At 40.0% G+C, this 14,281-nt stretch overlaps 1 protein-coding gene across 20 annotated transcripts in view; it reads right to left on the bottom strand.

Moving 5' to 3' along the window:
* kiaa1217 (KIAA1217 ortholog) overlaps positions 1–14,281 on the bottom strand; it is a 387,178-nt gene that overhangs the window by 40,886 nt on the left and 332,011 nt on the right. For 19 of the 20 annotated variants that reach the window (XM_016994285.2, XM_016994286.2, XM_062983745.1 and 16 more), the window contains one exon: positions 1,399–2,225. In XM_016994285.2, coding sequence (XP_016849774.2) covers positions 1,399–2,225 — 827 coding nt within the window. Of the gene's footprint in view, positions 1–1,398; positions 2,226–4,245; positions 4,481–14,281 lie in introns of those variants that run through there. The other variant, XM_008112423.3, reaches the window with a different exon arrangement.

Raw genomic sequence — 14,281 nt, 5'->3', positions numbered from 1 at the left:
TCAGCCTGGAAAGAGATTCCTTCAGAGCACGCAACAATGCAATTTTAAAGTTAAACTAAACTAAACTAAACTAAACCAAAAGCCATTAATTAGGACCTTTTTTCTCACTGGAACAAACTTGTTGATTTCAACTCCCATTCCTAACAAATACATCGAAAGCAAAATGTTCTTGTTTTACAGCAGACAGGATAGCCAGAGATAAATTCCATTAATTTCTGAACAACAAATGAGGAAGGAAAAGCCAACTTGATTTCATACAGAAAACAGAAATGGTAATGTACTGAACAAAAGAGGTCAAGGGGTATATATGATCAAGTTGTCTCATGGTTCTACACAGGTAGTTCATTCACATGATAAAGGAATGTTTGTAATGTACTTAGAATGATAAAAGGAAAGATGTGATTCACCCATTCATTGTGCTAAAACAAGCTTGCTTGACACTGTAGGTTAAATACATAAATACAGGGTGTTTGAAAAAGAACTCCCTATTCACCATTTAAATTAAATGGTGAATAGGGAGTTCTTTTTCAAACACCCTGTACAATTCCAGAAATAAAATTGGTTCTCTCTCTTGCTTCGGTTCTTTCCATATAACTAAATAATTACATTTAAAAATTATTAACTAAGAGGGACTACAGTCTGGTGCAATATAAATGGGGAATTATCTATTATAGAAGATTTTGCATACAATTGTAAAATGCCCCTCCTTTCTATTACATACTGCATAAATCAGGGTCAAACATGGTGCTAAATTTATCATTAGCAACCTCATCAGTTTTAAAATTAAGTAACTAGTGTGAATATATGTGAGAGAGACTTTTTACTAGAACCAGAGCAATCAGAAAGAGATGGTTTAACTCCTAATTTTCCAGCCACTGTCTCAATGAAAATTGTTCCCATAATGCTATTCATCTTAAGATGAAAAGAAAATTTTGAATGGTGAAAAGAGGAGTTTTTTTTCAAACTAGGGCTCATACGGTAGAAGTGTGGATGGGATTTCAACTGGAATCATGGTTGAGGGGAGGAAATCCCCTTCTGATAACCCCATTCCAGATCTTTTATTATGTAAATCAAACATTAATGCCATTGGTAATTCTCCTTTTAGATTTACATATAGTTTGTCCTAGTATGGTAAGAGCAAAGGTTGCTTAGATTTTACAAACTACAAAGGCATCACTATCATTCCTAGAAGGAAACACAGTACAAAGGACATCTTCACTGGAAGAGGACCTATGATTTGCAAATGGGTAGAATGAGTCTAGGTCCCAAGGGAAGGACTTTATTTATGAGAGAACTGTAATCTGGACACAGTGAAAGATTTCTGTCTTACCAATTAAGATATAGTCTGTTGAAATGTCTCAGGGCAGTTAAAATCCATACAATCTTGCTCTGCCTTACCTTGTCTCAGTTTCTTTGGGTATCACTACTGTTCCATAGCCAAATGCTTTCTTGTCTGGTACAGACGGGACTACCTCAGTCATGCCATGTAAACCCATCACATTTCGTGGCTTTCCCTCCATAAACACAGGAGTCCCTGGATCTTTCTTGAGAGATTGTCTCCCAGGAGATGACCTGTCAAGGTGAATGGCATGAGGAGACATTGGTGTGTTGTGATGGGTGTGAATGTCTATCATCCGCATCTCGGCCACTCTGTGAGGAGAGGTGGGAGGTGTTTTGGAACTCAGAGTTGGCAAATGGCTGTCAGCGTATTTCCTTGACTTTTGTCGATATAGCGACTGCTCCATAATTTCAGGCTGCATAGGAGGATTACAGTAAGTGCTTGAAGATCTCATTGTGCTACGATGGTAAGCAATGACGTGGTCAGGTATGTCAAGAGGGTGTCCTGTGTGAGAACCTGCGATGCTCATCCTGCCGTCATGGTACAAGTAGGGGTCAGCATAGAGGCCCTCATTCCGATACAGAGTCAGGGTTTTGTTACCCATGTCCTCATCTGGCTTCACGTCCCTTCTTTCCAAGATGGCACTAGGGCTTGGTGAGATAGACCGTGAAGCTGGCATGTTTGAGAGCCTGTCCCTGGGGATGGTTGCGTTGCCAGGGCCACTGACTGGTCTGACATTGCTGTAGGGGATCCTGGATGGAGAAGGGGGCATAGAATGGGGCACCGGGGTAGCAGGTGGAGAGGTTGGAAGCGCATGAGGAGGAGGAGGAGGATGATGAGTAGCCGATCCTGGCCGAGAAGCACTGGAGTAGATGTCCCTCTGCATCTACAACAGAAAGAAATTCAGTTGAGAAACCTCATTATAGACTAAGTGAAGCAAAGCTATAGAGACAAAAATTATTCCTATGATTATTTATTTAAATCAAACTGTCTTCTGTAATAGAAAAGTTACTTATAAAAGATAATTGGTCACAGCTATAATACCATGGGATCAAAGCAGCTTGTTTCCATTACAACTCCAATTTAAAAGTAACTATTTCTCAAAATTCACTAACATTATTACTTTTAGTAAAAAATTTTTTAAAATACAGCAACCATAAGGTGCAATAAAAAGCAAGACTTTGACTATGAGGTGACCCCCTTTTGTCCATATGAACTTAGAAGACTTTAAGAACCTAGCAGGCTACAGACAACCTATGGGTAAAGATACCCAGCATTAAGATCACTTAGGTCACACAAAATATAGGGCCATTTTAGCTATAGAACTCTCTTGTCTCCATTTCTGTTTATTCCTATGGGGAATGTAAAGACCCTTTATCCCAACCTACAATACTGAAATAATGAATTGGATTTTTATGCCATTTTGCTTGGCTTTCGAGAGTAAGATGCCATTTCTTGATTGAAGTTGAATTGCTCGATATTGCTGATTTTAGAAGACTGATAGACATCGACTTTAAATATGTTATTATAAAAATGATAAGGATAGCATGCAACACTTTAAAGAACTAACACAAAACCCCCAAGTAGTATCTGTATTTGCCATCTCCTCTATGCTGTTGGAGAATACAAACTGTGACAGACAGCTTTGGTCGAAACCACATGTAGATTATAGGTCATCCCACTTTCAGACACCTCAGTGCATCTGTGTTCATTTTAAGTAATTCTTCATCATTTGTCCCACAACCGGAAAACATGATTAGTCTTCCGGATTGTTTCAAGATAACATTTTAGCAAGGAAGGGACTTCTGGCGAGCAAACAGAGATAATCTACTTGTAGATAACTGTGCCTGAGATATATTGCACTGCATTTCCATGTGGAGAACACCTGCTCTGAAGCAGTGGCCAGTTCCAAATTTCCAGTGTTTGTAAGACAGTGTACTACATACAGTATATGTAATTAGATCTACAACGTACTTCACAGACAGAAGTCTCCCCCACCCAAACATCATCTTTTGTGGAATTTTACTCTCTTTGGGAATGGTTAAATCGACATTCTAATTTAACTCAGACAGTGAAAATTTCACACATATGTAACACTTCACCAGTTATGACAACTTGTTGCTGCCTGAGATGGTGTGTGTGTGTGTGTGTGTGTGTGTATATGTGTGTGTGTGTGTGTGTGTGTGTGTGTGTGTGTGTATATATATATATATATGAAGTCTAAAATGCTCTTGGTATTTATGGTATATTTTATGTAATTCACAGAAACATGCACATGCTACTATAGTGCATTGCTAATTCCAGGTTATGTTTCAATGTTATTGTTCTATTGCTTTATAAAATGTTTTTCTAAGTAAACAAACCTGTATCCCAAACCAGTTCTTAATCTTTGAAGTAGTCATGCTTGAATCTGGTATTATTCTTATTCACATTCTTAAGCAGTAATAAATTTAGTGCTCTTGTTATACAGAGTATTCCAGCAGGAAAACAAGTATCCCCCATTTATTATCAGACTGAAGTGTGATTTTACATTGAAATACAAGCAGATGTGTGTCCTGTTAACCACAGAAGGCTCCCCCGCTATTCCCATTAGTCTTAAAAAGATAACAAGGCATTCTTTATGTCATCTTCTAATGGCTGATCACTGTATTACAATGCAACCGGCTGACTTTTTGTTATTTGTGCATGCATGAAAGGACCCTCTTCTCCCGGTACTCCTCTCAGTCACAAAAGCTTTTCAACCGCACTTAGTTATTATCTCTCAAATCCTTATATTAGTTCCTTCTGTTATTACAGCTAAAGCAATATTACCAGGGAGGCAACACAAGCATTACTGCAACCCAAACACCAATATATTTCTCTCTCTGTGCTTCTTCTTTTGTCTGCAAATAATAAAAGGCACTTACATTAATTTAATCAGTTCTATTGGTAGAGCGGTACATCATTAGTCTGCCTTCCACATGTTACAGCTCTCTGCGTTCTGAGTTTTAAAGGCTCGGTCTAAGAAGCGACTTTATGACATATCCCTCTGCTCCAGGAAGGATTTTCTGCATTAAGAACACTATCCGCTCCTGCTGCAGAGACGAAGGGTGGCCCATCGTCCTCTAAATGGCACTCCTTCAATAGGTTAAAGTACTTTTCCACATGACAAACCTTCAGTTTCTCCTCCCCTTAGAAATTAGTCACTAAATAACTCCCCCTTGCATATGTCATCCACTCACAAACTGTGTGCAACAGTCCAGACTGTGCATCAGCCACTGAACGAGGAACACGTCTAAAATGTACGGAAGATACTAAGTTGAAAAAGAATGAGTCTTGAAAGGAGAGCAAACAAGAAGAAACCATAAGGCTTTTTTCAAGGGAAGTGCAGTAAGAAATATCTCTAAGTAACTGCACAATTGGCATAAGATGCTGGAATCCTGATTCTGAAAAAATAAACCAACCTCAAATCTTACAGTCTGTTCATCAGAGCAGCGTTTTAAAAAAGCGAACTAGTCCGGTATCGTCTGAAATGTGTTAAGGTGGATAAAACCTGCAAAAGTTGCACCTGGACAAAGCGGGAGTCTGTCTACTAATTAACTAGTTACCTTAGCAGCTCTGCCAAGTTGAACTTTGGGCAGCGAGCATAAATCAATTCTGCTGCTATCTGCAGAATGTTACACATTCAATTAAGCTGGGCAGGGTGGTGCCTGGGAAGTACAATTTAAAGCACACAAAGGTAAATAAACACATCCATTCAGACCAACAGGAAGGACACTTTCTTCAGATGAATGGAAACCAACAAAGAAAGAAGCTCTTGTTCCACAACTCACACCATTCACCTGTCTATATTTGAAGGAACAGACTAACCCTGTGGCAACTCACATTGCTGCTTCTGTTGTTGTTGTTGTTGTTGTTGTTGTTGTTATGTTTATTTATATCACCCATTTTCTCTCCACATTTTCAGATGTCTACAAAATGTCCCAGTTTCTCTCTCCTCCACTGACTTTGTAGTCTTTGGACCTTTGGGTGCATCTACACTGCGGAATTAATGCAGTTTGACACCAATTTAACTGCCATGCCACAATGCTATGAAATAATGGGAGTTGTAATAGGAGTCCTCGGTGGTGCAGTGGATTAAAGCCTTGTGCCTGCAGGACTGATGACTTGATGGTTGGGTTGCTGACCTGAAGGTTGCCAGTTCGAATCCAACCTGGGGAGAGCACAGATGAGCTCCCTCTATCAGCTCCAGCTCCATGTGGGGACATGAGAGAAGCCTCCCACAAGGATGGTAAAAACAACAAAACATCCAGACATCCCCTGGGCAACGTCCTTGCAGGCGGCTAATTCTTTCACACCGGAAGCGGAAGTTTCCCAAGTTGCTCCTGACACGAAAAAGTGGGAGTTGTAGTTTTGTGATGTATTTAATCTTTTCTGCCAAGGAGTGCTGGAACCCTGCCAAACTACAACTCCTATGATTCCATATCATTGCACCATGGAAGTTAAAGTGGAGTCAAACTTCATTTATTCCATAGTGTACGGCAGACTTCAAGAACCTATAGCTCTCTAATTATTTGGGACTCCAAATCACAGAATCCAGCTTGTCCAATGGTAAGGAATTCTGGGAGGTAAAGTCTGAAACATTAGGACGACAGGTTGTGCAAGCCTAGCAAAAGGCACCCTTTGTCTTCAACTTCAACTGTTGCAACTAAGCAGGGGTGAGGAGGAGGCAACATTGAGTCCTTTTGTGTCCTTTTCAGTAGGCTTGGGCAAAAGCAAACTGCTGCAGCCTCTTTTCACTTGTATTTTCTTCTCCATGAATAATGTTTGCCATTTTGACCTCATTGCAGTGTTGAACACTATGAACAACTTGGACAAGAAATTGACATTTTGAACCATGACTCTCATAATCCTGTGTCAGTGGGATTCTGGGAGCTGTAGTCCACAAGTAACTTTTCCAAAGTCTCTCTCTTGCACAGAAACAGATATATACAGTAGTAGTTTTGTAAGTACAACTCATAAGCTTGTAGAACCCATTGCGAGATTGTAATGATCTAATGCTGAAATATTAATAGATGTTGAGGCTAGCTCCTACACAGTGAAGACAGTCTTTCTGGGGGACAGGCTCATCTCTGGGAAATAACCACAGACAAAATCAAAACCTCTGTTTGCAAGGACCACATATTCTTATTGCCAGATGTTAGGGATTAACAACGGGATGCCGATCGCAACTGTGCCCTTCTTGTGAACTTTTCTGAGGCATCTCATGGGTCAGTGTTACAGACAAAGTGCTGACTGAGATGGACTAGAGGTCTGGTCCACATAGTAACTCTTATGTTTTTATTGGCCGCTTGACATGATGGTGGTAATCTCCCAGAGGCAGCAAGTTTGCACTAGTCACATATTACACCAGCCTGATTCTCCATGGAGTTTTTTTTGCTAGAAATGACCTGCCTGTTACTATTATAGATGGGGAGTTAAGTGGAATTTCCCTTTCATATGACCTTAAAGGGGAGGAGGCCTGGGAGAAAAGAAAATGGAAAGAAGAATTGCACAAACTTTTATACTGCATGGTCATTTCCTGGGTTAATCCCCCATATTTTTCTTCAAAGGAGACGAATATCTGTACCATTTTGAGACATATACACTTAGCACTATAAAATCCTTCTAAAATGAAGTTATCTCTGGTGAGTTATCTCCCATGAGGGCTAATGACATTTTTACTTTCTGTTTTGCATTTCTTACATTTTATTGTTTTTTTTCCCTTAAAAGCAAATCCTTTCTATACTTCTATACCTCTGTGATCTCCTCTCACTTAGAAACACTGAGAAAATGTGAATTGGGTTCTTAAGCCATTGTATCCTCCTCAGACTTTTTTCTCTACCCAGGGGAACCTGGTCTTCCATGTCAGATATAGTCTAAACTTTAAAGAAATTATCCAAAGTTCTGAAGCCTATACTCCAAATAGGTTTAGCCCTATGACTATTAATTTTAAATATCAGTCTAAAACCCAGAGTGAATTAACTGCTCAACTAAAATGGGAAGCACCAGCTGTTACTACCCTCTATATCAACTCAATAAGTCTTGTACTCTTTGGGGAAAGGGTAAAGTTCATTTAATTCACATTTCAATCGAGTATGGTCACCATATCCAGGGCAATAATTTCTTGAAGTTACAATGGAAACAGGAAAGGATGGATAACAGTGAACCCTGCTGAAATGAACAACTTTAGCTGGAATTTGCCCAGAGTCGCCCTGGAGGACTTAGAAAATCCATACAGAGGTATCTTCCCTAGGATTTCCTTACCTCCTCCCAGGGTGCCCCCGTGATAACTTTCAGTCGAAACATATCAAAGAATCACCTGGAGGACCTAGAAAATTCCTAACAAGGATGTATTTTGACAGATACAGAAGTAGGTCTGCTCCTGGAGACAGCCAGCTCTCTCTGGGGCTATTCCACTTCTTTGAGGCAAACCTAAAACTATCCTATAGCTTTTCAGTGGACATGATTGTGAAATAAATACATCCCACTTCCTTTCTCCCCCTTAGTGCTAGTGAAGACTCATTATAGCCTTCTCAAATTTGTGGTGTGAGGCATTGCTTAGGACATCTGTGTACACCATTGGTTATATATGTAAGGTAGGTGAGCTCTCACTGTTAGCCCCAGCTTCTGCCAACCTAGCAGTTCGAAAACATGCAAATGTGAGTAGATCTATAGGTACCGCTCTGGTGGGAAGGTAATGGCGTTCCATGCAGTCATGCTGGCCACATGACCTTGGAGGTGTCTACGGACAATGCCGGCTCTCCGGCTTAGAAAAGGAGATGGGCACCAACCCCCAGAGTCGGACACAACTAGTCTTAATGTCAAGGGGAAACCTTTACCTTAGACCACCAATGCCACTAAAGAAAGCATTTTCTACCAAAATATTAGTCAATTCTCCCCATGTCTGATTGCTTTTTTCATATGCAAGTATGTACAAAATTTTCCTTGGTTTCCTCAGGACTGTGCACAAATTATTTACACCTCAAAATCAATAGCTGATGAATTTATCTGGGGTGGTCTAGAAATAAAGTAGTGTTGTTGTTGTTGTTATTATTATTATTATTATTATTATTATTATTATTATTATTATTATTATCAGGGAGCCATGCTAGAGATGTGTGTGTGTGTGTGTGTGTGTGTGTTCAAACTGCTGGCGGACTACTTTGGGTAGACATAGACCTGGACATCCTTCCTTTGGCTAGAACACTGAGGTTGTTTCCCTCCCTCTCTCTCCACAACCCCAAATACATATAACACATACGTGTTGCATAACAGCCTTCCATCTATGTTGTCTGTATCTGTATTAGGTCTTCCTTTAGCTGCCTCAAGCTCCAGGATGGGAAAGCATCAGCAGGACAATCCCTAAGCGCCAATGGTCTGATGTCTCCATAGCAACTGGGATGGGGCTGTCACTGCACTCTATCAATATGCTTTTGCTCCAGTAAAGCCAAGGGGTCAGGTTACATCAGATCAGATCCTTGACATCAGGATATGTGGGTCAATCTTAGAATACCAATACACAGAATTTAGGATTTTTAAAAAATGAGAAGTGGAAGCAAGAATCCTGATATCATCATATATTATAAAAAAGGATCCTGGAATAGAGGTCACATGTACAGTAGGACAGCAGCCATCATGCATAGAGTCACACACATGACAGAGGTCTACCTCGGGGTGGGGAATGTATGGACCTCCAAATGTTGTTGGACTACAACTCCTTATCGTTCTCCATCAAACCAATGGAGATGACTGGAAACTGGACTCCAGGAACATCTGGAGGTGTATCAGTTCCATACCTTTGCCTACTTGAATATATATTAACAACGAAAGGATATCACAAGGAAGAGTTGTTTTCTGCTGCCCTGGAGACTAGGACTTGGAGCAATGGGTTCAAATAGACAAGGAGATTCCACCTGAATATTAGGAAGAACTTCCTGACCATAACAGCTGTTCAACAGTGGAACTCTCTGCCTCTGAGAGTAGTGGAGGCACTTTTGAAGACTTCTAAACAGGCTGGATGGCCATTATGCTTTTCCTTTATGGCAGGGAGTTAGACTGGATGGCCCATGTAGTGTCTCCAACTCTATGACTCTATGATTTTACTATTCTATCTCTTAACAGTTTCAATTTGCAAGGTCTTCATGAAAATTTCCCAGAAAAGCAAATGTCTTTTGGGAGTTTTTATTGCATATTTTTTAAAAATAAATATTTTTGAACATGGCAATTTTAAATCCAAATATTATTTTTGAATTTGTGAGCTAATTTCTGAGATCCACTGGACTAGGATTTTTCAAAGGTTTCCATTCTGTCATCAAAAACTATTGGGTAACCTTGGACATGCCACACTCATTTCACCTCAGGGGCGATTCCCCCATAAAAACCTTAGGGTTTTCACATATCTGAAGCAACCAGAAGGCAAACAACAACAACGGCAACAATATATTTCTAATTTGAAGGGCACCAATATTGTCCATTCACCAACTGATGGGACAAACACTTTTCCTTCAGTATGACCTATACTTCAAAAGACTCCCAGTTCATCATAGCCAATGTTGAAAGAGCATCCAGCCTGAATATTTTTATGCCATTTATAGGATTCATCTTGCTTTACTGTGTTCTCTTCCCTCTTTAAATCTATATTTTGATACAGCAGTATAAATAATGCATGAGTTGATGGCTGCTGTGGCTGTAATTCAATCTTGTGGTTCCGATAATACATACAAACCACTCAAGCTTAACCCCCTTCCCCTTATTTTAATTACTTTATCAGGAGCCCTCAAGCTCTGTCTGTCTTGCCTTGCGATATCCTGAATTTAATTAATTTCTATTAACTAGTTTTGAATGCACTAATATGAAAATCAGGTCTTCTCCCTCCATGTCTCCCAGCCTCGCCATGCATATAGACAAGACTAGAAGGAAAGGAAGTCATCTGAATGGTCAGAAGTGCCTCAGGTCCTGTGAGGAATGGACCACCACTAATACGAGAATAATGAATAGATTACATGAAAGCAAGGCAACTCTGCGTACAAAGTCTTCCTTCTTTGTAAATATCTTCATTAGTCTCCTGGGCCTGTTGCAAGCAGCTAATTCCATTCTGGGCTTTTTTTATATTAAATAGAATCCTTTTTTTCAGTCCTTAAAGAGGAAGAACAACAGGAAAGTGGGATGGTGGGGGAAAGAGGAAAGCTGGGGGTCTTTTACATCCTGCACTTAAGACACTTTAGAAAAAAGCATGTGAAGGTCAGGACACAAAAGAAAAGCTGATATAGGAAGGCTATCTTAACCCTTTCAATTCTGCCTTCTTGGGAAACAACTCTGCTTGGCAAATTCCTCTGAGAATGCAATGCTTCTACCAAGCTTGAGAAGTTACATTTACAGTGTAATTAATTTAGTATTACATTTCTAGCTGCACCCCAATTTGTTCAATGCCATTTTTGGGGAAAGTGATCCTAAGCAGATGTTAAAGAGAAATAATGCTTAGCGGTCACAGAATAATGATGACTGACCACCCAAAGGAAAAGAACAGAATAAAAAGCAAGCACAGAATCATGGAAAATGGTCTATCTGGTTTGCTAACTGGATTTCTAAATGCAACGATAACAACTTTTATCAAGTATGTAATTTAGGTAGGAATAGTAGGAGCCCCTGGTAGCACAGTACGTTAAACGGCTGAACTGCTGAACTTGCTGAGCAAAAGGTTGGTGGCTCAAATCGAGTGAGCGGGGGTGAGCTCCTGCTGTTAGCCCCAGCTTCTGCCAACCTAGCAGTTTGAAAACATGCAAATGTGAGTAGATCAATGGGTACCGCTCCAGTGGGAAGGTAATGGCGCTCCATGTAGTCATGCTGGTCACATGACCTTGGAGGTGTCTACGGACAATGCAGGCTCTACGGCTTAGAAATGGAGATGAGCACCAACTCTCAGAGTTGGACATGACTAGATTAATTGTCAAGGGAAACCTTTACCTTTAGCAGGGAGAATTTAGTGAGGAGGACTGATAGTAGAAATACAGAAATTTCTTGACAGCAGCAGGCCTGCATCTTCTTCTGTCATGTGCCAGTCTCTTTCCCAGTAGACCATGCATATTTCCTAGATTTTGGGGAAGGCAATGAGTAAGGGATGTGGCCATATCTCCTGGGCAGGGGTGAAACTGAGATTTCACTTAGGTCTGCCCAGGAAGGAAATAAGGCACTTCCCTTCCTTTAAGAGATGTTGGGGTGCAGGCTATTATAGTTAGGTCCAGCTCAGGAGCTATTCAACAAGTCTCACTCCCAAGTTGCAGGGAACGGTATGGTTTGGTCACTCCAGAGTAGGTGGAAGTGATGTTATCAAATTATAGGCAGGCTCTCTGATCACTGGATCCTGATCTTGTGTAAGGCAAAGTCCTTACAGCTACTGGCCTTGCTTATTTCCAAAATGGATTGTGGGTGCTTTCACTCCCTTGCGTGTGACAACCTCATGACACTAAACTTGAAAGTGACAGGATGTTGGCTGTATTTTGTGCTTTATATCTTTATAGGATGTTCACAGTCTGAGGCTTTTCAGGTATCATGACCAATTGCAGAGCAGAGATAGGAAATAACAGAATGTCAAAGTACCCATTTTTAATCATATTATGAAGTGTTCTACAAAAATAAAACAGACATTGTCTGCCACCTTTCAATTAGGCTAGCGTATTGCATGGCTTCTTAAACCATTCCACTCCTTTTGGCCCGATATTTTTTTCATGACCCCGAGTATATAAAATATGTATTAAAAAAAATCAAACACACCGGTTTTTCTTGTTATGAAGGAAGAACAGCTGAAGCATCTTCTACAGAGTTTACTGTAAACACTGCACAACAGATTCCTGTAAATATCTAAAAGAGCCAGTAGGTGATGTTCAATTTTTTACTGTTGCCAATTTTTTATTTTTTTATTATTTATTTCTCACATTTATATCCTGCCCTTCTCACCCGAAGGGACTCAGGGCGGCTTACAACAGTGGCAACAATTAGATGCCCATACAAACCAATATAAAACAGCACATAAAACAGTTAAAACTATTAAAATACATTATGAATTAAAAATATACATTTCAAACATAAAATCAGATCCGTTCTTCCTCATGCTTTGTCCATAGTTCAGTTAGGAATGCAATATTGAGTTAAAGGGACCCCATTTGGGGCCGTGACCCACATTTTAAAAAGTAGTGAGCTATTGCATTCTGGGATCTGTTCTATTAAAATAAAGAAATATAGGCAGCTGATGGCTCTGATGTCAGAGGGAAAGTGCATACACTTTGAGCTTTAATCTTAGCTTTAAAACAATTAACCATGAGTCCAAACTTATTTTGGGGCCAAGTTCAGCACCTTGGAAAGTCCCTTTACGTAAAACTCACACTGGATTCATGGCCCAATGACATTAAGACCTTCATCCACAACTGCTAAGATCTATTGCTGCAAATTCAGCAGTAGACATGATTCAGTAGGCATGAACACTGAAATTTTGTGATTCAATGAGCTGGCAATACTTTGTGCTCTGAATGTACTTTGCCCCGTAATGAACAAGACACTGAAGGAGGTCAATGAACTCTGCTTGGTGATCTGATAAAAACACAGAATGCTCACTCCAAAACCACTCCAAAGTTTGGAAAAGTTACTTTTTGTAGGACAATTGGCTATGCTACTGGAGGAATCTGAGAATAATCCTCAAAACTATTCCAAGCTCTGACCAAGCCGGGCCAAACAACCTACGACAATGGAGAGTCATGATGATTTCCCAAGATAGAACAGAAGGTCAGAAAGTTGTGGCAAATTTTTATTAGAAAAGCAGTGCAAGAGAGGGGAAAGCGTAGCTCTTTCTTCGAGCAACATCTGATATCTAAATTAATACAGAGTACAACAGAACTAGTGCACATGATGGTTTGGTAAAAGCAGGAGTAATTACTTTGGATGCTACTGCAAAGTATAATAATAATAATAATAATAATAATAATAATAATAATAATAATAATTCGTATTTACTGTCCAGGAAATCCAGCTTAGTATCAGAAAAGAGACAGAAAAAAAGAATTGTACTTATACTAGGTTAAAAGAGCTCCTAAATGCTAGTGCTCATGTTGAGGTGTAAGCTAGCAGCAATTACTGTGGCTGAATACTTTCTTCCCAGACAAAGAGAACAAAGAGATTAACTCACTTCTTAAAGAAGGGAAAAGTGATCTCAACAGGAAAGAAGGAATCAAAAGGCTTGAGTATATAAACCAATGACAGATACAGGGAGGTGAAACAAAGAGCAGGTGTTATCTAGACACCACTCTGATTAATCACCTTCTACAAGCATTGATGCCTCTTTGCTTCCAACACATCTCATGAACTTAGTTCTCTATGTAAATGCAGCAACAGGTCAAAAAGTGTCTGGGCATTAGGATATAAAATATGTTATTTTCTCTGAGACTAATACCCACAGCTGTACATGACTTTAGGTTGCCTGTCGACATATGATGACCCAATACATTTCATAGGGTTCTCTTAGGAAAGGAAATACTCAAAGGTGGTTTCCCCAGTTCCTTCCTCCAAAATATAGCCTACAGCACTTGGTATTCATTGGTGGTCTCTCATCCAAGTATGAATCAGAAATAATCCTGCTTAGTTTCCAAGATCAAATACTATCTGATGCTTTTAGGGCAGTGGTTCTCAACCTGTGGGTCCCCAGGTGTTTTGGCCTTCAACTCCCAGAAATCCCAGCCAGTTTACCAGCTGTTAGGATTGCTGAGAGTTGAAGGCCAAAACATCTGGGGACCCACAGATTGAGAATTACTGTTTTAGGGTATTCAGGCCTTGCCATAGCAAAGAGGGAGGTTATTTTTTAAAAATAAAACATGGGGAGGAGGGAGGATAAAGCATTCCTTACACAGCACCATTACTTGAATCAAAATCAGCACC

The sequence above is a fragment of the Anolis carolinensis genome, chromosome 6 (genome assembly GCF_035594765.1).
Source record: "Anolis carolinensis isolate JA03-04 chromosome 6, rAnoCar3.1.pri, whole genome shotgun sequence".
NCBI lineage: Eukaryota > Metazoa > Chordata > Lepidosauria > Squamata > Dactyloidae > Anolis > Anolis carolinensis.
This window is presented reverse-complemented; position numbering and strand designations above follow the sequence as displayed.